Source organism: Acipenser ruthenus, chromosome 1 (assembly GCF_902713425.1).
Source record: "Acipenser ruthenus chromosome 1, fAciRut3.2 maternal haplotype, whole genome shotgun sequence".
Classification (NCBI taxonomy): Eukaryota; Metazoa; Chordata; class Actinopteri; order Acipenseriformes; family Acipenseridae; genus Acipenser; species Acipenser ruthenus.
Window position 1 is genome coordinate 51,347,380 of NC_081189.1, and position 23,163 is coordinate 51,370,542.

The following is a 23,163-nucleotide window of genomic DNA, read 5'->3' on the forward strand; positions in this document are numbered from 1 at the left end:
GATACTGCTATGTGGAGAGGCATAGTTCTTTAAAGCAATCGTCATTGTATTTAGAGGTTGTTTATGAAAATGTGAGTTCGACAGGTAATTTATAAAGAAAAAGAAAAACAACAACAAAAAAAACCTAAGCTACAGAAAGCTATTCACCTGTTTACAAAAGAACGTGGTACTGAACCGCGCAGTGCAGCAAACACGCGTCATCTCCAGGGCAACGCTGAACACAATGCCACAAAACTATGTAACAAGGGCAACTAAATACTGTAGATGTATTTTCCTGGTTGCCTTTAGTAAAACTTGCAGGGAAAAAATACAAATATTAGTAGTAAACGTGTTGTGCTAGGTCACTTGTTTTTGGGGATCTTTTTAAACGTATTGTATTTTTATCGTTAGATATTATTATTATTATTATTATTATTATTATTATTATTATTATTATTATTATTATTATTATTATTATTATTATTGTTGTTGTTGTTTTATTTCGACATGTATGACAGGGCTCACAGACTGACCGATGTTACTGTGGGAAGTACAACACCTAATTTGGGGCCTGGATCATATGATGTTTCGCAGGTGCTAACACAAAAAGAAGGTAAGGACGTTTTGTGTGATGGGTCAATACTGTACAGGTCATGAGCAATTCCGCAAGTTTTGTGTTTATTCATTTACCCTATGCAATATACAATAGTGAAAATGTGAAAACGGAATAAATAGGATATGGATTAGACAGGGCTTAAATTATCATGAAATATTTCCCGGAACCCAACCGCCAAGTAAGACAAACGCATACTATTCCACTTCATAACTTGGTAGAATGATGATAGACTGTGATACGGTGCTCCTTCTAATTGCTTTTAAAAAGGGAAAATATCAAACAGAAAAACAACCATGACATGCTTCACAATCAGATTCTCTCTTGGCCCCTGTGGGTCTTATTGTACTGTAGTTATAGGTGGCTGATTTGTCAGCTGCCAATACTTCGTAAACAGGTCAATAAAAAAAGCCAAAATACACAACAATGTGGTATTGAAACGTTATACATTAAACTGCACATATGTGTCGGATCAGTAATACCACGATCAGTAACATTTAATTGTCAACTATCTTCTATTTTAAATTAACACACTATTGCTGTATATAAACACATATTATCAATAAATCTGAATTTCTAAAGCAACGTTGATGCTGACATTTTAATAGAAACGCCTTTCACTATTTGTGTGACGTTTAGACTTTCCTGCAGAATACTCTGTAATTTGTGAGTCAGGGAACATGTCTACAGATTTGCTGTCTCTGCATATGTAACTTTCTTGATCTCTGTTTTTACTTTGGCGATGAAAGATGTCATTGTAGCGCTGGTTTTCTGACAGTCACTGGCTTTTTGGTGTTTTGGGGATCTCACGTGCTGCCACAAACATCATCTTTGCTCCCATTGCATATAGTTTACAGAAAGTATGCCTTTTTCCAACGTTTCTTAGGATTATGTGAGTATATGTTGTTGTCCAAGAAGCTTGAAATTTGCATCTATATTTTAGTTTTTTTTACCTGAAGGTCTTATGGGATTGCAGTAACCACAGACCATACATGACCTTTGCAGAAAGTAAAGGTTTGCTGACATAAAGGGGTTTAACAGTAGAGCAAAATACAGGAGAAAATCTGACCCGGAAGTGTCTGGGAGAAGTGACCAAAACACGGGAGAGTCACCAAATAAGGGAGAGTTGACAGGTCTGTTATTTCAAAAAACTAAAAACAAACTTAGTTTATGCAATGAAATAAATAAATAAATAAATAAATCATAGCTGCTCCATTCGCATGACTCAGGGACCAAACACCTTATTGAAATAGTCTGATAAATCCTGACCCCAGACAATAGCTGCTGTATGCATTAACACCTCCATGGTTATTTTATAAATGTAACTGTGAGTTGGGTGTTAGGGGTGGATTTGGTCTACTATATGTCACACCGGGATACAGTAAGATGATTGTTTTAGGCAATTTACAACACCAGGAAATCCACTTGATTTGCACCAACTACTTTTTTTTTTTTTAGGAGTTACTGTATCACAGGGTAATCCAGGGTGGTTTCTAGTTCTGCAAACTGCACTAAATAAATACTTATGTGGTTTATCTGGACAGGGTGTACATGTTGATCAAATCTGCCCCATGACCTGTTTTAGTTTTTGTAATTCTTTAATTTTTTTTTTCAGATGGCTATGCGCCGTTCATGTCAATGTCAAACAGAGAATCAATTTTTCATGTTCCAAATGCTGTGGTTGCTGCGCCTGGACCAGGGCAGTATGATGCAAAACCTGCAAAGGTACATTAGTTAGTTTATTGTAAGTTCAAAGATCAGAATGTTTGCTCTAGAATCTGGGGATATTTCTTAACCAAGGAAAGGCATGACTTACTTACTGTATTAAACCAGGGTAAAAAACAGACATTTATGCAGTTTTTGAAACCCCAACAATGTATTTTTTTAAATTAATTTAAAAATATATATATATATTTCAGGAACATATTTTGGGTGGAAAAAGCATTCAGAACAAGTCAAAGCGTTTTGGAGAGAATATACCAGATGTACCAGGTCCTGGATCCTACAATGTGTCCCAATCTGTGAAAAAGAGCCTACAAACGGTATGATTATCTTCCTTTGTTGTCTTGGACAAGTATTGAGTACATTCAAAATCCTAAAAGGTATAGACAGTGTCAACCCGGGGGACTTCTTTGACTTGAAAAAAGAAAAAAGGACCAGGGGTCATAAATGGAGATTAGATAAAGGGGCATTCAGAACAGAAAATAGGAGGCACTTTTTTACACAGAGAATTGTGAGGGTCTGGAACCAACTCCCCAGTAATGTTGTTGAAGCTGACACCCTGGGATCCTTCAAGAAGCTGCTTGATGAGATTCTGGGATCAATAAGCTACTAAACTTTCTTATGTTCTTATGTTCTTAAGTCCAGTATTTAATAGTACTAGGTATTCGGAAGGAAGCCAGACATTTAATTATTCATAGCCAGGTGTAATCTGCCAATCCCCTCCCCCCCCCCCCCCCCCCCCCCCAAAAAAAATCCTAGTACAATTTCTGTATTTATTACACAGATGTAAAGTTGAATATGCTGTGCTTAATAATTGCTTTACACTATCATGTCACACTGTCATATCACATATTGCCTTGGCCCAGGGTTTAGCGGGTTAACTTATATAGGCCAGGGAGTCCTGTCTTTATCTAATGAATATGTAAAATGAAGGTGGGACTATACAGATGTTCATCAATTTCTATCATGCTATAGAACATAAGAAAGTATACAAACGAAGAGGAGGCCATTCAGCCCATCTTGCTCGTTTGGTTGTTAGTAGCTTATTGATCCCAGAATCTCATCAAGCAGCTTCTTGCAGGATCCCAGGGTTCCAGCATCAACAACATTACTGGGGAGTTGGTTCCAGACCCTCACAATTCTCTGTGTAAAAAGGTGCCTCCTATTTTCTGTTCTGAATGCCCCTTTATCTAATCTCCATTTGTGACCCCTGGTCCTTATTTCTTTTTTCAGTTCAAAGAAGTCCCCTGGGTTGACATTGTCTATACCTTTTAGGATTTTGAATGTTTGAATCAGATCAACACTTCTCACAATATATCCGAGCATCTTGTTGGCCTTTTTTATAGCTTCCCCACATTGTCTAGATGAAGATATTTCTGAGTCAACATAAACTCCTAGGTCTTTTTCATAGTTCCCTTCTTCAATTTCAGTATCTCCCATATGATATTTATAATGCACATTTTTATTGCCTGCATGCAATACTTTACACCATTCTCTATTAAATTTAATTTGCCATGTGTCTGTCCAGTTCTGAATGCTGTCTCGATCATTTTGAATGACCTTTGCTGCTGCAACAGTGTTTGCCGCCACTCCTATTTTTGTGTCGTCTGCAAATTTAACGAGTTTGCTTACTATACCAGAATCTAAATCATTAATGTAGATCAGGAACAGCAGAGGACCTAATACTGATCCCTGTGGTACACCACTGTTTACCTCGCTCCATTCTGAGGTTTCTCCTCTAATCAGTACTTTCTGTTTTCTAGATGTTAACCACTCCCTAATCCATGTGCATGCATTTCCTTGAATCCCTACTGCGTTCAGTTTGAGAATTAATCTTTTACGCGAGACTTCGTGCTCACATATTATACTTTAAATGCACGTGAAGTGATTTGTGCAATCCTGTGCCTAAATATAATTATACAATTTAAATACTCGTGCTGCACACACCCATTTATATCCCGTGTACCAACTACAATACACCAACATTAACACACGCACCATACAACACATAACACACAAATGTACACAGGGGCGGGGCACATTGCCACAGTGTCTCTTAGACATTTAACCTCCCCTTTGAATGTTCTCTTGCTGTTATAATATTGGAATTGGTTTTAGCCTCCTTAGCAATATTGATTTCTATCTCTCTCTTGGCCTTTCTAACTTCCTTTTTGACTTGTGTTTGCAGTTCCAAGTACTCTTTCTGTGTACTTTGTTTTTGGTCCCTTTTAAACGCTCTGTAAAGTGCCTTTTTTCGCTGAATATTTTTTTTAATTGATATATTAAACCATTTTGGCCATTTTGTTTTAGATTTAGATTTGTCTACTTTTGGGATATAATTGTTTTACTCCTCTAGTACTAATTTTTAAAAAACAGCCATCCTTTTTCTGTGGATGTTTTCTCTATTTTACTCCAATCTACTTCTGTTAGTCTCTGTTTGATACCTTCGTAGTTTACTTTTCTAAAATTGTAAACTAGTGTGTAAACAGGTATATGTACATACAAAACTGTTAATTTAAAACAAAAGTAACATGTTTTCACTTGTGTGTGTGTCACTCGGTGCAGCACAGAATCCAGGTTAACTAAATATGATCTATTTGAAGCCACAGCCTTAGAAAGAAACATACAGTATAAAAATAGTAGTCTGAAAAGGTAATTCGTTTTTCTTCAAATTTCCTCTCAAGGTATTATTGCAATTTCATAATATAATGTGTAACACGTGATGAAATAATATTTTAAAGATTTTTTATTTCAGAAATTTGGGTCACATGACATGACAGAACATCCTTAAATATTTTAATTTAAACAGCTTCAGATGCACTGTTTTTAACACCCTCAAATACATTTCTTCCTGTCATTTCTTCAGGTCAGTTCAAACCGTATAAAGTATCTGCGGAAGCCTGACATCCCTTCAATCCCCTCGCCTGGCCAGGCTTTTGGATATGAGGAAATTGAAGATAGAACACTATGTAAACAGTCTCCACCGCCACGAGATATAACTCTTGGTCCAGCATTCTACAATCCTCAACAAGTAAGAATATAGTAGCAAGTTATTGCTATTAAAGAGTAAATAGCTTATAATGTATGCTACCTGGATAAGGGTGTCTGCTAAAAAATAAATAATAATAATAATAAAATAATAATGTCATTTAAATGTTTTATTCTTTCCCTTTCCCCATAACTGTCTTTAAACTTCTTGTCTTAGATTTTTCTCTAGTCGTGGGTTCTGTGCATCACTTAAAGTATTAGTTAAGTTTAACTTTGTCAACTGTTTTAAAATTTTAAAGACTTCAATCAAGTCCTCCTCCCCACCCCTACCTCCACCTCCACAATTCTTCTTTGTTGTTTGCTAAATAAGTCCAGTTTCTTCAGCCTGTCTTTGTAGCTCATTCCCTTAGGCCCTGCCCTTGCCCTTCGTTGGATTTTCCAGACCCCACTTTTTCATTGTGACAGCTACTTTACAGTTATTAGTATTACTGTGCTGATTCTTACCAAGCTGTATTCATTTACTGTTCAAGTGGCACTGATCAAGTTTAAGGCTAATATAAAATAAAAATCTTGAGCTTATTGGAAATGCCAGCAGGAAACCCGTGGGACTCAAATAAAATGTAAAGCAGTTAGATTCAGTCTGCGTAAAATCTGATCTCTTACTCTCAAAAATGCAAAGGAATACAGAAAGTATTGTTGTATTTTAAAAATAAGTAAAAAGGGTATATGGTATGTTAGAAACTGTTTCTATGGTTTCTCCAGGGCCACAATGTCCTTTTGGTAACGTGGTGATCAGAATTTAACATAGTGTGTTCTCACCAGTGAATTGTACACTCTCACCCTCTTACCTTCTTTTGACTATATACACAAGCATTCTGTTTGCCTTTTTAATTACTTCTCTACCCTATTGGGTGCTGATAGCTAGAGTCTATTACAGCACTAAGGTATTTATCTTGGACCTGTTCCTAGTTATGTACCACCCATTTGGTAATTGGATCCTACATTTTTTGTGATCGGTGTGTACACTTTACATTTGTTGATATTACATTTTATTTGACATGTTTCTGAAAATGAAATATAGAAAATAGCTCTTAAACAATGTGGACTTATTTAATAGTGCTATCCTTTAAATCACTAAATAGGACCCTCCCTGGTGTTTTACATATTTTTACAGACAGAAATACCGATTTGCATGTTAGATGTTTACATAACCTTGGTTAGAAAGAGCCCTATTTTAATTATCTAAACAATGGTGGTATTTAGATCACCTTGTTTAGATCAATTGAAAAGGCCCCTGTGTGGCCTCTGATGTAAGCAATATACTTCAAGCAAGTTGTGTTAAATAAATAAGAATGCTTTTAGCAGGTACGATTTTTGCATATAACTAAAATAAACCACCTTACGATAGACAGCTAGGTAATGTTTGAATGTCTTAATCAACTTGGTACAGTATATTAATGAATGGACCCCCCCAGGATTCACAGTGACATGTTACTTACTTTTAGGCTTCTGAATGTGCTCAGGGTCAGTGACACATAGCATGCATCTATACCCTGGGTGGGCAAACTTTTTGGCTCAAGGGCCACATTGAGCTTTTGAAACCAAGTGAAGGGCCACATACTATATGCGTGACAAAACATGTGAAGCCTTTGTTCTTTTTCACGTTGACACACAACTACTAGTGTACTGTAGGTGTACATATGCTTGCAGAACAATTCTGTCACTGTACCATCTCTACCCTTGTAAAGTACAATCAAAGTCACAGCCACAAAAAGTAAGTGCAAACTTTAAAAAAAAGTATGTTTATATGACTGGAGACATAAAAACAGGCATATATGACATACTGTATATGACAGCAGATGTCTGATATACAACACTGTAAAAACCACCTCCATTCTAAAAGTACAATCTGAGTGACACAAATAGTAAGAGCAAAAAGCATATCATTTGGTTCATATTGAACGGCCTGTTTATGACAGCATATTAAGGAACAATTCTCATTTCACCTCCATTGTGAGCCATATTTACAGTTCTCAAATCATCTCAGCCCACATAAAGTACCACAATCTGAGCCATTGTAATAAGTGTTCATTGTCAGATGAATGGGGACAAAAGGCCTGTATCCAAGTGCATTGCTGGATAGTTCTCACTGCAATAACCATCACCATAAAAAAAAAGCCTAAGACTGTTGAAAACAGAGAAAGAAAGCATAAGCCTTGCCTACCCGTCTTGGTGATTTGGGTCTTAATGTGAGCAATGGGTCTGGTCACCTCTCTTGGCAAGGGCATCAAAGTCTGGTGTCATTTTTGAGGTAGAGATCCTCAGAACAGCTGACAAGTGGTCATTTGTTAAATTTGACCTGTGATGGGATTTGTTGTAGTTCATGACTGAGAACGTTTGTTCACACACATATGTGGACCCGAATAAAACCAGCATCATCTGGGCGTGCTTTTTCATGTTTGGAAACTTTGTTTCATTCAGTGAGCCATAAAACTGGTCTATTGTAGCTGTTTTGTACTTCTCCTTCAAAGCACTGTCACACTGGGTGTCGATGCGCTCCAGTTGTGTGTCTGGTGGTGCTTTCTCACTGTCGAAAGATAGGGGGCATGATACAAGCTCCAGCTCAGTCTCAATCTTGCTAAAGTCTGAGAAGCGGCGGGAGAACTCGGCATGCAGGTCGATCAAAGTGCTACTGTATGTCACTGTATGATGTATGCTACTGTATGATGGGGGCGCGTTCAGTGCTGCCAGTGTCGGGAAATGAGCGAGAGACCTGCTGCTCATTTGTCTGGAGAACAACAGAAGTTTGGCCTTGAACGCTTTCACGTTGGAATACAGTTCATGCACAAAAACACCCTCTCCCTGGAGCTTCATGTTTAGATTGTTCAGATGCCCCAGTATGTCCACACCGAAAGCAAAGTCGGCCAGCCAGTCTGTGTCTTGTAACTCGGGGAAGTTGTCAGCTTTACCAACCGTATCCAGTAACATACCAATCTCCCCTCTCAGCTCCCACCACACGGCGAAAGACTTTCCCCAGGCTTAGCCAGCGCACATTTGAATGATATAACAAGTCCTGGTGCTCTGCCTCTGTGTCATTGAGCAGCTGAACGAACTGACGATGGTTAAGCCCCCTTGCCCGTATAAAGTTTACAAGTTTCACTGCCACTTTGACAACATGTTCGAGCTTCAACACACTTTTACACAGGGCTTCCTGATGAATAATACAGTGAAGAAATATCAATTCCTCCGAGTTTGGGCTTTCTTCTTTTACTTTGTCTTGTAATCTTTTTAGTAGGCCAATGTTCTTACCGGTTAGATTTGGGGATCCATCTGTTGTGACGTTTGTCAGTTTACGCCACGGTAAATTGATTTTTTCCAAGCAGGCAGACACCCTGTCATATAAGTAAGAGCCCCTGGTTGTCCCCATCATCGATTCCATTGCAAGAAGTTCCTCTGACAAAAATTAAAAGTTGAGCGGTGTCTTTGATGTCAGTACTCTCATCCAGTGCGATAGAAAAAAGATTGAAGCCGCCTGCTTTCTTTTTCAGCTCGGAGGTTAGCTCATCTCCTATTACTTCCACATGCCTGGTGATGGTTCGGCGTGATAAGCTAATTTTCTCGAATTGGCTTTTACTATCAGGACAAAGTATGCTAGCAGTCTCCACCATATCCTTCACTTTGACCTGTGAACTAAGATGGTCGCCATTTGGAGTCTGTGACACGGAGCCCATCAATTAAAGTTCACGCGTGGTATGCTGGACGTGCAGATGTAGTTAATTTCAGAAGCATGTGCAGCTGTTGTGAATTGGTGTGGCAAAGTGGTAAGTGGTACGTGCAGGTGCAGGGGTGATGCAGTGCAGTAATGAAACACAGAGAGTTATAATTCAGTTTGGAACAGTTTTTTAATTGTATCCAGGTCTGATGACCAAATAATGACCACACACCAATGTGTAGAACACGGCTGGACACAATAATAACTGGTTTTGCAAACCAAATAATAGTACACGTTATCCGCCCCACAATACAATACAATACACCAGTCCGGGTGCATGCAGTAGTGTTGGTGGTGGATGATAACAATTTAAACAGTGATTGTAGTGCAGTGTTGTTCCCGGGTAGTGCTGGCCCAGGGCGACAGCTCCGGAGACGTGTTAGCCGTCTAGTGAATTTACAAAACAAAAGACAATTACTAACAGCGACAAAAACAAACAAAACACTCACGAATACTGCTCCCAATAATTCACAGGGGATCTCTCCCAGTCCTTCCAGTTTCGTATCCGCCCTGAAACCAAGCGAAGGAAAAGATTTACGATTCTCCGGCCCCTTTATGTCATTACGCATGACCCCTTGGTAAGCGATTGCAGGTGTCTTTACTGTCAGCAGCTGCTACATCGTTTACCTTCCGGGTCAATACGTTCCTGCAACAGAGTCTCGCCTTCTTCCAGACTGTCCGACTTCCCGTCTCAGGAAAAGAACTGTCAGGCCAGCCCGTCCAAAGCCTTTCCCTTTCGCTGCTTAGCGCCGTCACAGGTCGGGAGGGAGATTTACAACCAAAACTCATTATATTTCTGTCACATATCCCACCGCTCAGAGTGGAGCTGAAGGAACACTCAGCTGAATCTATCTTTCCCATTACTCCCCCCTCCCGTGAAAAATAATCCGCATTTTGATGGTCTTTCCCCACACGGTGTAGCATGTGGTACATGAAGGGCTGCAACGCCAGATACCACCGAGTTATCCGGGCATTGCTGTCCTTGATTGTGCTCAGGGTTTCCCCTGGGTTCTAGATTTTTGTAGTCACTAGTGACTAATCCTTTCTAAAAACATTAGTCACTCCAGATATTCAGTATTCACTACTGGCGCACAGCTCAAGTCTTCAAGGGTGTTATGAATCCTGTTTTTATTTTATACCTTAAATCACTGTATTGACCAAAACAGTTATTTAATTAAACCATTTTAATAATGCTCTACAGTTTAAATAAATTGGTCATTTACAGCTGTAAACTTTTAGAACTTTAAAACTCAAGAACCAGATTTATTTGCCCTGAAAAGTTACATAAACACAGAATGCATTATATTAAGTATTTATACCAGGATTTACTTATTTATTTTTTGCAATTATTTTGCAACATTTCATATGGCAATGGTACACAAATAAGTCAATATTTCATAACCAACAAACTTATTTCTATATTCATTTCAGGTTTCCTAAATGAAAGTACAATATTTCAGAATTTTGTTAACGCTTCAGCTAAAATCTACCAGTCTATGGTATACAATAACATTACAAATGTAATTGTTTACTGAGTGTTTTTGTGTACTTATATGTCTTTTACAATAAAAAGAAAAAAAAAAACACTGTTAGAATATTATATACTACAAATCATCTTCGTTTTAACAAAACTGTATGTATCGTTTGGTACAATATCCTTGCTTCACTTTTCCAACAAGATTTTTAACTCCTCTCTGCTATAGATTCAAACTACAACCCTGCGCTTTTTGTCCATACACCAATATCTGAAAGCCTTTTCAAAATTAAATTCAGATATTTTGTCAAGATCAGGCATGTTTGAGTTGACAGACATTTGCATTAGTAGGTTTACACGGCTCATTTTAAGTTGGTTTCGTAGGTCTGATTTTATCACATTGTAGCGGCTAAAATTACGCTGCAAAAAAGCCTTTGTCACACACATCACTGAGAACATGACCGTGCTGAAAAAACGAGTAGATTGTCTTATGCGACATTTTACAGTAGTATTGGCTAACAGTTTTGTTTTTTAATTTGCGCGCACAAGCTTACCGCTTTCACTGCGGATGCAAAAGTTTAAGCAGAACTCTCTGTAGCCGTGAAGGTGCAGCAGCAGAAGCTGTCAGATTGCAAAGAATAATGTGAGGCTAAAAGCTACAGCAGCACCTAGTACAGCCTCATAAAGTGGTCAGGGTTACCATTGTAACTGACCCGCGTTGAATGGCTGACTGCATTTACGTCGCCTACCACGCCATGAGAACGTTGCAGAGTCAATGAATCGAGAGAATGAGGTGCTGATCTGATCAGCAGCAGTGACTCTATGGTTTAGCGATCCCTTCTTTTGAAGAAAGAGACGTTGTGTGTGACTTTAACAAAATAGATTTTTTTTATAGTACAAACAGAAACGATCGTCACTAGTGACGATTCCACTTTTTTTTTTGTCGTCACTTTCAAAAAACATTCGCAAATTACGAGAGTGACTAGCGACAGCGAAACCCCTGATTGTGCTTAACCTCTTGAGTGGGGTGTGGTCAGTGACAAGATCAAATGAGTGTCCCAGCAGGTAGTATCGTAAAGAGTGAGTAGCCCATTTAATGGCCAAACACTTCTTTTCGACTACGGAGCAGTTACGCTCCCGAGGTAGCATCTTTTTGCTGAGATACAGTATTGGGTGTTCTACTCCATCTACCTTTTGAGACAAGACAGCACCCAAACCCACATCCGACACATCGGTGTGAAGGATGAATCTCTTGGTGAAATCCGGTGTGATAAGAGTGGGGGCCTGGCAAAGTCTACGCTTAATAGTATCAAACGCCCCCTGACACTCAGCTGACCATTTAATTAAATTTGGAGCACTCTTCTTGGTGAGGTCAACTAAAGGGTTAACCACTGTGACATACTCGGGGATAAAGCGACGGTAATAACCGGCTAACCCCAGTAGTGACCTCGCCTGAGTCTTGGTTTTGGGGATCGCTGCGTCAACCAAAGCCTGGATTTTGGTGACCACAGGTCTCACTCTTCCATTCCCCATTAAAAATCCCAAATATTGGGTCTCTGTCTTGGCAAATGCACATTTTCTCAAGTTAGCTGTCAGCCGGGCTACCCTTAGAGACTGAAGGACGGCTGCAATCCTAGTCAAATGCTCTTGCCAGGTGGAGCTGTAAATGACCACATCATCAATATACGCTGCTGCATATTCATGATGTGGGCGTAAAACCGGGTCCATCAGTCTCTGAAAGGCAGCAGGCGCACCATGTAGCCCAAACGGCATGGTTTTAAAGTGGAATAGCCCTTCTGGTGTTGAAAATGCGGATTTCTCTCTAGAACTGCGGGTTAAGGGGATCTGCCAGTATCCCTTTGTCAGGTCCAGAGTGGAGATAAACCTCGCCTTTCCCAGTCTATCTAAAAGTTTGTCGACCCGAGGCATAGGGTACGCATCGAACTTGGCAATAGCGTTTACCTTCCTGAAATCCACACAGAGGCGGTTGGTGCCGTCTTTCTTGGTCACTATGACAATAGGACTGCACCACTCACTCCTGGAAGGTTCAATCACCCCAAACTCGAGCATGTTCCATACCTCTTTGCGAACGTCACTTTGTCGACTTTATGGGATCTAGTAAGGTCTCTCCAACACAGTGACACCTGGTGGAGAGATAATGTCATATTCAACCAAGTTAGTTCCGCCGGGCAAGTCAGAAAAAACATCGCTGAACTCCTCAATAAGCTTACGCAGCTCCTGTTGCTGATCTGGAACCAACTGTTCCCCCTCTGAAATTATTTTTGTGCTTGGAGTCTCTGGACAGGGGGCTAAATCATCCTCTATATTACCTGGGGCTATAAACAAGACCTCCCTTGCCTGCCAGGGCTTTAGTAAATTCATTCCGGCGATCGGGCTGTCTAATTTCATAATTCACCTTCCCTATAGCCCAAATCACATCATTTGGGGATCCCTACTCTAGCCATAATCTGTACAAACTCGGTGGCTATTGCAGCGGCACTAGTAGACCTCAGTGGAACTGCCTCTGGGTATCGCGTTGCATAATCTACCATTACTAATATATGCGTATACCCAGAATCAGAAGGTAGCAAAGGGCCCACTATGTCCATTGCAATGTGTTCAAAAGGAGTGGAAATAATCAGCAGTGGAACCAACCTGGCGCTCGACCTGGCGCTACTCGCTGGCAGTCTGGGCATGTATATTTCGCACATCAGTATGAAGACCTACCCAATAGAATCGAGCCAATATCTGCTCGCTTGTCTTGTCCGCTCCGAGGTGCCCCGCAAAAGGGATATCATGCGCCAGCCTCATGACCTCGGTCTGACAAGACGGGGGAACCAATAATTGTGTTACAGGCTGTCCTGTGCCCGCGGCTAGATTTACCCTATACAGTAATTGCCCCTTGATACTGAAGTGTGGATATACTAGCTCCCCAGCGCCTTCAACATCCTTACCTTCAATAGACCGGACCTGCCCCCAAGCGTGCACTCGTGACGGGTCATTATGTTTGCCCCACACTATGTCCGCGCTTGTGTACCACATGTCCGGTATATTGAGAGGGGCCTGAGTAACATCTGCCCTTGATGGCCCAGTAACCTCGCCCTCACAGTCACACTGCGTTCTGAATCCCTTTGACTGGTGTTTGTTACCATTCAAGCACTCTCCCACCAGACCCTAGCCTTGTCTCAGTGATGCTCCCTCCCATTTTGCGGTCCTTCTCTCTTTATTTGTTTTTCTAGGACGGAAAATAGGAGAAAACATTTCGGCTTGAAAAGGAAACACATCGGCGGCTGAGACTGCCATTATTTGCATTAATTCTTTAAATTTTGGCCAGTCTCGGCCCAGAATAACTGGATGTGGCAACCTTCCCGCCACCCCTACTACCAGGTGACGTTTTATCGGTCCTACCGATAAATATACTTTTAGTGTGGGGTATGCCGCCATGTCTCCATGGATACAGGAGATGGCCACCTGACGACACACCGCCCAAGAGAGCTGTTCTAATTAAGGTTTGTTCACATACTGTGTCCACCAATGTGTGGGTTTTCACATTGCCTAAAACCACATCAATCATACAAGGCCCCTCCCGACCATATCCCTGCGCTTACCTATCTCAGGTGGTCAATTACACGAGACCACGTCACACTCCATGGCAGCGGGGCATGACCTGGCCAGATGTCACTGTTGGTTGCAACTAAAACAAGTTGGGGGGACAGAGGGAACAATGGTTAAATATTTGTCCCGTTGCTGGTATGACAACGGGGCAGGGGCAACATGTCTACCCCAGGTTGGTGTGGGCTGAGATGAGGGAGTCCTCAAAATCCTCCGCCAGCTTTATTGCTGTCTCCAGGGTGGCGGGGTTGTGGCGCCGTATCCATACCTGGGTTTCGGCGCCAACCACATGGCAGAATTGCTCCACTGTTATAGCCTTGCTCATTTGCAGACCCGTTTTCTGGGTTGAGCTTAGCCAGTGCACCATGTGGTCATACAACTGCTGCACAATCACCCTGGGGCGTGTATCTGGGAATCTTTGGTACTCCCGGAATCGTACCCTGTGCGTTTCCCCCGTGATGTTGAGCCATCATCAGACCATCTTGCTCGTTTGGTTGTTAGTAGCTTATTGATCCCAGAATCTCATCAAGCAGCTTCTTGAAGGATCCCAGGGTGTCAGCTTCAACAACATTACTGGGGAGTTGGTTCCAGACCCTCACAATTATCTGTGTAAAAAAGTGCTTCCTATTTTCTGTTCTGAATGCCCCTTTATCTAATCTCCATTTGTGACCACTGGTCCTTGTTTCTTTTTTCAAGTTAAAAAAGTCCCCTGGGTCGACATTGTCTATACCTTTTAGGATTCTGAATGTTTGAATCAGATTGCCGTGTAGTCTTCTTTGTCCAAGACTGAATAGATTCAATTCTTTTAGCCTGTCTGCATACGACATGCCTTTTAAACCCGGGATAATTCTGGTCGCTCTTCTTTGCACTCTTTCTAGAACAGCAATATCCTTTTTGTAACGAGGTGACCAGAACTGAGCACTATATTCTAGGTGAGGTCTTACTAATGCATTGTAAAGTTTTAACATTACTTCCCTTGATTTAAATTCAACACTTCTCCGAACACAATATATCCGAGCATCTTGTTGGCCTTTTTTATAGCTTCCCCACATTGTCTAGATGAAGACATTTCTGAGTCAACATAAACTCCTAGGTCTTTTTCATAGTTCCCTTCTTCAATTTCAGTATCTCCCATATGATATTTATAATGCACATTTTTATTGCCTGCATGCAATACTTTACACTTTTCTCTATTAAATTTCATTTGCCATGTGTCTGCCCAATTCTGAATGCTGTCTAGATCATTTTGAATGACCTCTGCTGCTGCAACAGTGTTTGCCATTCCTCCTATTTTTGTGTCGTCTGCAAATTTAACGAGTTTGCTTACTATACCAGAATCTAAATCATTAATGTAGATTAGGAATAGCAGAGGACCTAATACTGATCCCTGTGGTACACCATTGGTTACCTCGCTATTTTCCAGTCTGTCGGTACAACCCCTGTGTCAAGAGACTGTTGCGTGATCTTGGTTAGCGGTTTGTAAATAACTTCTTTCATTTCTTTGAGTACTATTTGGAAGATCTCATCTGGCCCAGAGGATTTGTTTATTTTAAGAGCTCCTAGTCCCTTTAACACTTTTTAAAATTGGATAGGAACAGGTCGACATGTGGGGCATGTTGTCCATGTCCTCCTTTGTAAAAACCTGTGAAAAGTAATCATTTAATATATTTGCTATTTTTTTTTCTTCATCTATGATTTTGCCATTTGTGTCTCTTAGACATTTAACCTCCTCTTTGAATGTTCTCTTGCTGTTATAATATTGGAAAAACATTTTGGAATTGGTTTTAGCCCCCTTAGCAATATTGATTTCTATCTCTCTCTTGGCCTTTCTAACTTCCTTTTTGACTTGTGTTTGCAGTTCCAAGTACTCTTTCTGTGTACTTTATTTTTGGTCCCTTTTAAACACTCTGTAAAGTGCCTTTTTTCGCTGAATATTTTTTTTTAATTGATCTATTAAACCATTTTGGCCATTTTGTTTTGATTTAGATTTGTCTACTTTTGGGATGTAATTGTACACTTTCCATTTGTTTTCCTAAGTCATCCCAGTCTGAGCAAGCTAACTCCTGAGTACATTTTTCAATCATTTGATTCACATGAGTTTTTCTGCATTTCCCATTAAGTATGTTACAGGACCCAAAACTCGCTTTACCAGACCTTGACTCCACTTCTCTCCCCCAATGTAATTTCTTACTAGTACCACCTGACCTGGAGAGAATTTTCTGACATTTTGTGGGGCTGGGGCCTCCGCTATGGCTTTTGTTTCCTCTGGAAGTGGGCTTATACTTTCTCTATTTATTTTGTGCCCCAGGTAAGTGACACTGTCTTGTAAAAATGCACATTTTTGTTTGTTTATATGCATACCCACACTATTTAATCATTCCAACACAGCTTCCAGATTTTTCAAATTGTCCTCATCTGTGTTTCCCATCACCAATATGTCATCTAGATAACATATAGTGCCCTCTATGCCTTGCAGGACCTGGTCCATGATTCTTTGAAAAACTGCAGGGGCGCTAGCCACACCATAAGACAGCCTGTTGTATCTGAAGAGCCCCTTATGTGTATTAACAGTTAGGTATTCCTTAGACTCCTCAGCTAGTGCTACCTGTTGGTAGGCTTGAAACAGGTCTAACTTGCTAAACTGTTTTCCACCAGCTAGCCGGTTGAACAAATCTTCAGGTTTTGGAATTGGGTACTGATCTACATCTAACCAGGAGTTAATTGTGACCTTATAATCACCACATATTCTAACACCCCCATTTGACTTAGGTACACACACTATGGGTGCTGCCCACTCACTGTGTGCTACAGGAGAAATAATCCCCTCCCAATCCAGGGCTTCCAGTTGCTGACTAACAGTATCTTTCAGTGCATAGGGCACTGGTCTGGCTTTGCAAAACTTGGGCACCGCTTTGTCAGATACATAAAGTTGGGCATTAACTGATTTCACCAACCCAGGATCAGTACTAAATACAGCAGTATTTTTCACACAATTTTCCCACAGCATCAGTTAGACTGTTCACCTTGGACCAGTCTAATTTAATTTTACAGATTTCTGCCCAAGAGTGTTGGCCTATCCCCTTTTTTTCCCCTAACGGTCACTAGCATAATTCCCAGTATCTCAAGTACCTGTCCAGTGTATGTGCGTAAACTATGTGTGGCTGGAAAAAGTTTCACTCCCTTAAATTTTCTCTTGTACAACTTTCAGACATTACAGACATTGCTGCACCTGTATCCACCTCCATTCTTGTAAGCACATCATTAATTTTTAACAAGACATAGTACGGCTTTGCATACTCACATACACCAGTCTCTATTTTAAACAGTCCAGGCTCTAGGCTCTCTCAATCCGCTGCGTCAATTTCTTCATTGAAGCCAATAACGCCCGTCGGTCCAAATTTGACCGCGTCCTCCGTTGCCAGGTAACCGGTGTTTGTCTGAGACGATCTGAAACGTAGAGTTGCCGTAGTCGGTCTTGGTGTTTTGCAGGCCTGTGCAATGTGTCCCATTTTATTGCAATTTTGACATTGGTAAGATTTAAATCTACAGTTGTACGCGTGATGATCCGATCCTCTGCAATGGAAACAGGTAGGCCCGCTGGATCCCCTCTGATTTGCAGGTGTGGAAACGCCGGCCGATGACGTAGTCTCCAGCAGCGGACTCTTGAAAGTTCTGGAAGGCGGAGCTCACACTGCATGTGTCGGCCGTATGATCCCTCATTGAAACAGTGCCAAACTACTCCCGGTGGTAGAAAATATCTCCGCCATGTCTAAGCACGCTCTCCACTCCAACACTTTACTATGTGAAGCATTCAACAGTTTAGCTCACAATTCCTGACTATTAAGTCCAAAAACAAATTGGTCTCTGAGTCTCTCAGCCAGACTTGTGCCGAACTCGCATGATGCTGCTAATATTTTTAAATTGGCGGAAAGATCCTGCACTGATTCATTTTGCCCTTGAATTCTGGATTGAAATTTAAACCTTTCAGCAAGTACATTGCGTTTTGGTACATAGTATTCTCTCAAAACCTTTAACAAATCCTCGAAAGGTGCTGCATTCACCTCCGTCGGTGAGATTAAATCTTTCAGTAGTCCAAACGTCTTTGACCCCACCACTGATAAGAACACAGCTCTTTTTCTTTCGTCTGCAACCTCGTTCGCTTCTAAAAATTGTAGCAGCCGTTGTTCATATGTAGCGAAACTTTCCTGCTGTTCGCTGAACTGCATATCCGCTCTGGATCCAAAACGAGACTTTTTTTTTTTTGTTGCTCACTTTCAAAAACAAATTAGGGAGTTACCCTCAGCAGAAAAGGATGGTATATTGAAAAGAGTCGACAAGACCAAGTTTTAGTTCTCACAGAAGCTGTATTGAATGCAGACACAAGACAGCCGCTTTGTCACAGGGATCCAATCTCCCGCTTCAACTATTCAGTCTCCTTTTATATCAACTTGCCCTGCGTGGGAAAATCATACGGCAACCAATAAGAAACATGCACCTACTGTAATAATGTAATTGTAAAAAAATAATGTGATATCTTGTAACAATTGTTAGTCGCCCTGGATAAGGGTCCCTGCTAAGAAATAAAAAAAATAAAATAAAATAATAATAATAATAATAATAATAATAATAATAATAATAATAATAATAATAATACTACTACTAACACAGAACAACTGCACAGTAATGCAATAAACATTTCCTTAAAAACACAACACCATCAATTTCCAATTGTTCTGTTATTTCTTGACATGTGCGTCCTTTTTATTGTCTTTATAACCACAGACACTGGCCTCATAAGAACATTATATTTTTCGACTTTAATAATGAAATTCTTGCCACTTCAACATAATTTCTCCGGTTGTAGAGTAATCGTCAACGACTCATTTGAAAGGTAAGAACTTGGTCTGATTAGCTGTCATTTATGTATTTATTTAAAATGTTCTATTTTTTTTTTTAAAGAACTGCCTCTTTAGTCAGTCGCGCCCCCCTTAGTGACACTCCCAATTTTGCGCAGCACTGCTCTAATCTCTAAGAGCTCTCGGACCGCTTCTCCTTCTTGTCTGTCTATCCTATAGATATTCTGAGCAATTTGATTTCAATTCTCCATCAAGGCTGCTCCTCTACATTTGATGACCTAACAATGGAAACTATGTCTAACTGAATTTTTTTTTTAAGCTGCTCAGAATATGCAGTTCCTTCTTTTTTTTGGGAAATTCTTTTTATTACGTTTCCAATAGTACATCAAAAACATAAAAACATGCAGTTCCTTCTATCTCCAGCTTTCCTATGCTGGGTATTCGCTGCAGCGATCTCATGCTCATCTTAGATTTCCACTTTATCCTTGTGACAGAAATATAATGAATCTTGGTGGTAAATCTCCCACCCGACTTGTGAGGCGCAAAGCAGCGAGGACAGAGTTCTTTTGACGTGCTGGTTTGACAGTTCTTTCCCGGGTCGGGAAGTCGGGAAGGCGAGACTCCGTTGCAAGAACGTATTGACCCGGAAGGGAAACAATGTAGCAGACACTGATTGTAAAGGCAGCTGCATTCGTTTACCAAGGGGTCATGCGTGACAGCATATAAGGGGGGTGGAGAATCATAATCAGTTCCTTCGTTGTGGTTATTAAGAAGTGACCTGGAAGGACCGGTGTTTTGGTGAAAATTGTGAGTGTTTGTCTTGTTCTGTCTATTTGTTTGTTTGTATTCACTATAGTTAACACGTTCCGGAGCTGTTGCCAGATGCCAGCACAAACCCGGAACAGCACTGCACTTGTATCACTATAAACTGTATTTACACCACTAGCACTAATTCATGCTTTGTGTTTTGTGTGGGTGTACAATAAAAACAGGACTCTCATTTGCGGGGCAAACCCAGGGATTATAAATTAAGTAATACACGCCTCTGTATTACTTACCTTCATTATTGTTTACTGTTTGTTTCGCCGTCAGGCACTGGACAAAAACAAATAAAGCAAACCTTTGCATCTGGATTACAATTGTCTGTCTGTTCTTTAATCATCTGCACCTGCACACTATTAACCACTTTGCCACAATCCTCTACCTGCGCATTTCCAAAATGGACCATCTTTGGCAAGGTCATTTATCAGATTATTCAGATTTATTCAAAATTGACTCTCCTCTTTGCCCATATGCTTCCATGCAGAAATATATCACAGAACGCAAACTTATTTAAAATTCTGACCCCCTGTTCATCGATTCAAGCCGGACTGTTATATCCAGACATTGGTTCACATCTCATCTGTCTACATTGGTTTCCAGAGCAGGACTTCCCCCTCAATTCTATACTCCTCATTCATTCAGAATCGGGGCAGCCACATCAGCAGCAAGACCAAAGAATAACAAGCATCTAATTAGAAATATGGGGCGCTGGACCTCATCAGCAGTTGAATCATACATACGTTCTTCCCCATATGAGATATCTTCTGCACATCAGTCTATTGCTAGCGTGTCCGGAGTGGGGATGACCCTTCCGCCAGGATCACCAAAGGTTTCTCCTAAAAAGAAAGGATTTTTTTCCTTTCCACTGAGCAGAGGGTCTTCACATAGTAGAGAGCCAGTTACTACCCTTTGTTCTGTTAAATGTTTTTCTTTCTTTCTTTCTTTCTTTCTTTGTATATGCATTGGCGGTTCTTTTGTTTGTCTGCACTCGTAGGTATCTTAAGCGGGGAGCGGGGGGTCCATCATTTTGTGGGGTTAGTGAGTCTCACTTCCCTGACCTTTGTGCAAGCTATGCTTCCTTTACCTACACAAGGGAGGTTCTCTCAGTGAGTCAGAGGGGACCCCTGGCTAAACCCAACCTTTTAGCATCTCATACGCTATCGCTTCCCTTGCAATCCAAGGGCAATCTTCTCGTTTCAGGTTCTCTGGGGGTGTCTCTTTGCCCCAGCTTTGGCAGTCTATAATTCACCTCATCGAGGGCAGCTCTCAATGAGCCAGTGTTCCACTTTATTTCTTTGTTTCAGGTTCTCAAGCCTCTGTTTATGTGCATTGGATTTCCCCTGTGTGTTTGGTGCCCTAAATGGCGGGGACCCCCCCTTCTATATTTTGGGCTTTAGCAAATGGTGGGCCCTCTCATATGTTTTCAGTCTTTACTAACTCTGTGTCCCTGAGGGTGCCGAGCACCCAGCCTTGGAATTAGCTGCATCACGACGCAGCCCTCTCATAATCTGCAGCGGTGACCTCACCATGACGTGGACCTCGTCCTGCTGAGAGCTTGGTCCTAACGGTGTGTGGCTCTCTGAGAAGCAGGCTATAACTCTACAGGTAGCCCTGTGAACTAATACCAGTGTTGTCCAGTAAAATGTAACCCTTTCACCGCCGCATTGCTTTAATCTCAGGTCATGTCAATGATCAACACTGCAAGCTCTGGTAAAGGGTTTTTATAGTTTAATTGGTGCATTTCTATATTCTATCATTTTCTCAATAAAGTTTTTATTACAGGTGGTATTCACAGGATATGAGCTAATTCACTGGTCATACAAACCTTTTTCACATATAAATGATAAGACCGTCCCAAAACTAGATAAAGTAAGTTTTTTTCTCCCAAGTGTGTGAACTTTTTAAATTTGAGAAATTACTACATGACAATCCCATCTTTTAATTTGGGGGCTTGTTAGGTTATTTATCAATATCTACAGTATGCATATGGTACAAAGTTTGCTTCTTAAATCTGTGTGTGATACAACTGTAGGATAGTCCATTAGGCTGCTAAATTAATGCACCAGTGGGACTTAATTTCTTACAGACTCTATTTCCATACTAAATTATGGCAGCGTCATTTTAAAAAGTTGCATCCATTCTGATGTCAACACAAGGGGCTATTAGTAATTATTCTTCAAGTTATATTACAATATTCACTTAAATAATGCAGCACCATGCTGACTTTGCTTCAATTAAACCATATATATATTTGCTAATGACTAGCCAAGTCAACAATGACCTTGAAGTAAGCATTGTCAACACTTCAAGTTAAGACACAAAAAGCTTTGTGATTTAGGGATATCAGGAGTACATACATTTATTTTTCCGGTCCATGTCAGTGTTTTTTAAAAGGCTTTTAATCTAGTGATAGATGTGAATTTTACCTGAAAAATGCTTGGGTCAGTAAGTTAAGTAGCTATCTAATTGTATTACATTGGAACCATTATTTCAGATATATAATGCTGGCAATAATGCTGCATACTGTTGGAACCACTAGGTAAAGAATATGCTTTTAACCTTTTCAGTGCCCTACTGAGTGGTCTAGTCAATTTATAGTGTCTTGCTGTTAGTTTGTTGTTTAGTGCACCTAAATAGTGAATCTTGATACATTTAAGAAATCCTGTGCTGTAAAAAACTGAATGGATAAGTCCTTCTGTTTTGATTTTTACTGTTTTCATAGACTAGGAAATCAGAAAGAAATGTAATTACTAAGTCCAGTTTCAGTTTAACTAGATAAAGTAGGTAGAACAATATGGTTGGGTTTTCTTCAATGGTATCTGTAGTTATTGTTATTATTGCTTTATGGGTAATCCTACAGATGCCAGATCCCTCTTTTTAATTGTGACAGCTACTTTACAGTTATTACTGTGCTGATTCTTGCCAAGCTGTATTAATTTACTGTTCAAGTGGCACTGGTCAAGTTTACAACTAATATAAAATAAAAAGCTTGAGCTTATTGGAAATGCCAGCAGGAAACCCGTGGGACTCAAATTGAATTTAAAGCAGTTAGATTCAGTCTGTGTAAAATCTGATCTCTTATTCTCAAAAATGCAAAGGAATACAGAAATTATTATTGTATTTTAAAAATGGGGTATATGGTATGTTAGAAACTGTTTCTATGGCTTTCTTTGTCTCCAAATGTATCTCTTTATCCATGTTATTTGTATTAAGAAGTTTCCATTGCTTGTGGGGTAGATCATGCTGTAGATACCAGGTGTGCAAGTTCATAGTTATTCACTTGTTTTTTCTGACTACCATTGAATCAGCTACACTTCATTAGTCC

The 23,163-nt window shown here is 40.3% G+C and overlaps 1 protein-coding gene across 1 annotated transcript in view; it reads left to right on the forward strand.

The window, feature by feature from the left end:
• Positions 1 to 291: 291 nt before the first annotated feature.
• Positions 292 to 23,163, forward strand: part of stpg2 (sperm-tail PG-rich repeat containing 2) — a 288,221-nt gene continuing 265,349 nt past the window's right edge. The window contains exons 1-4 of the mRNA XM_034033821.2: positions 292 to 592; positions 2,208 to 2,317; positions 2,512 to 2,634; positions 5,181 to 5,345. Coding sequence (XP_033889712.2) covers positions 487 to 592; positions 2,208 to 2,317; positions 2,512 to 2,634; positions 5,181 to 5,345 — 504 coding nt within the window. The 5' untranslated portion in view covers positions 292 to 486. The remainder of the gene's footprint in view (positions 593 to 2,207; positions 2,318 to 2,511; positions 2,635 to 5,180; positions 5,346 to 23,163) is intronic.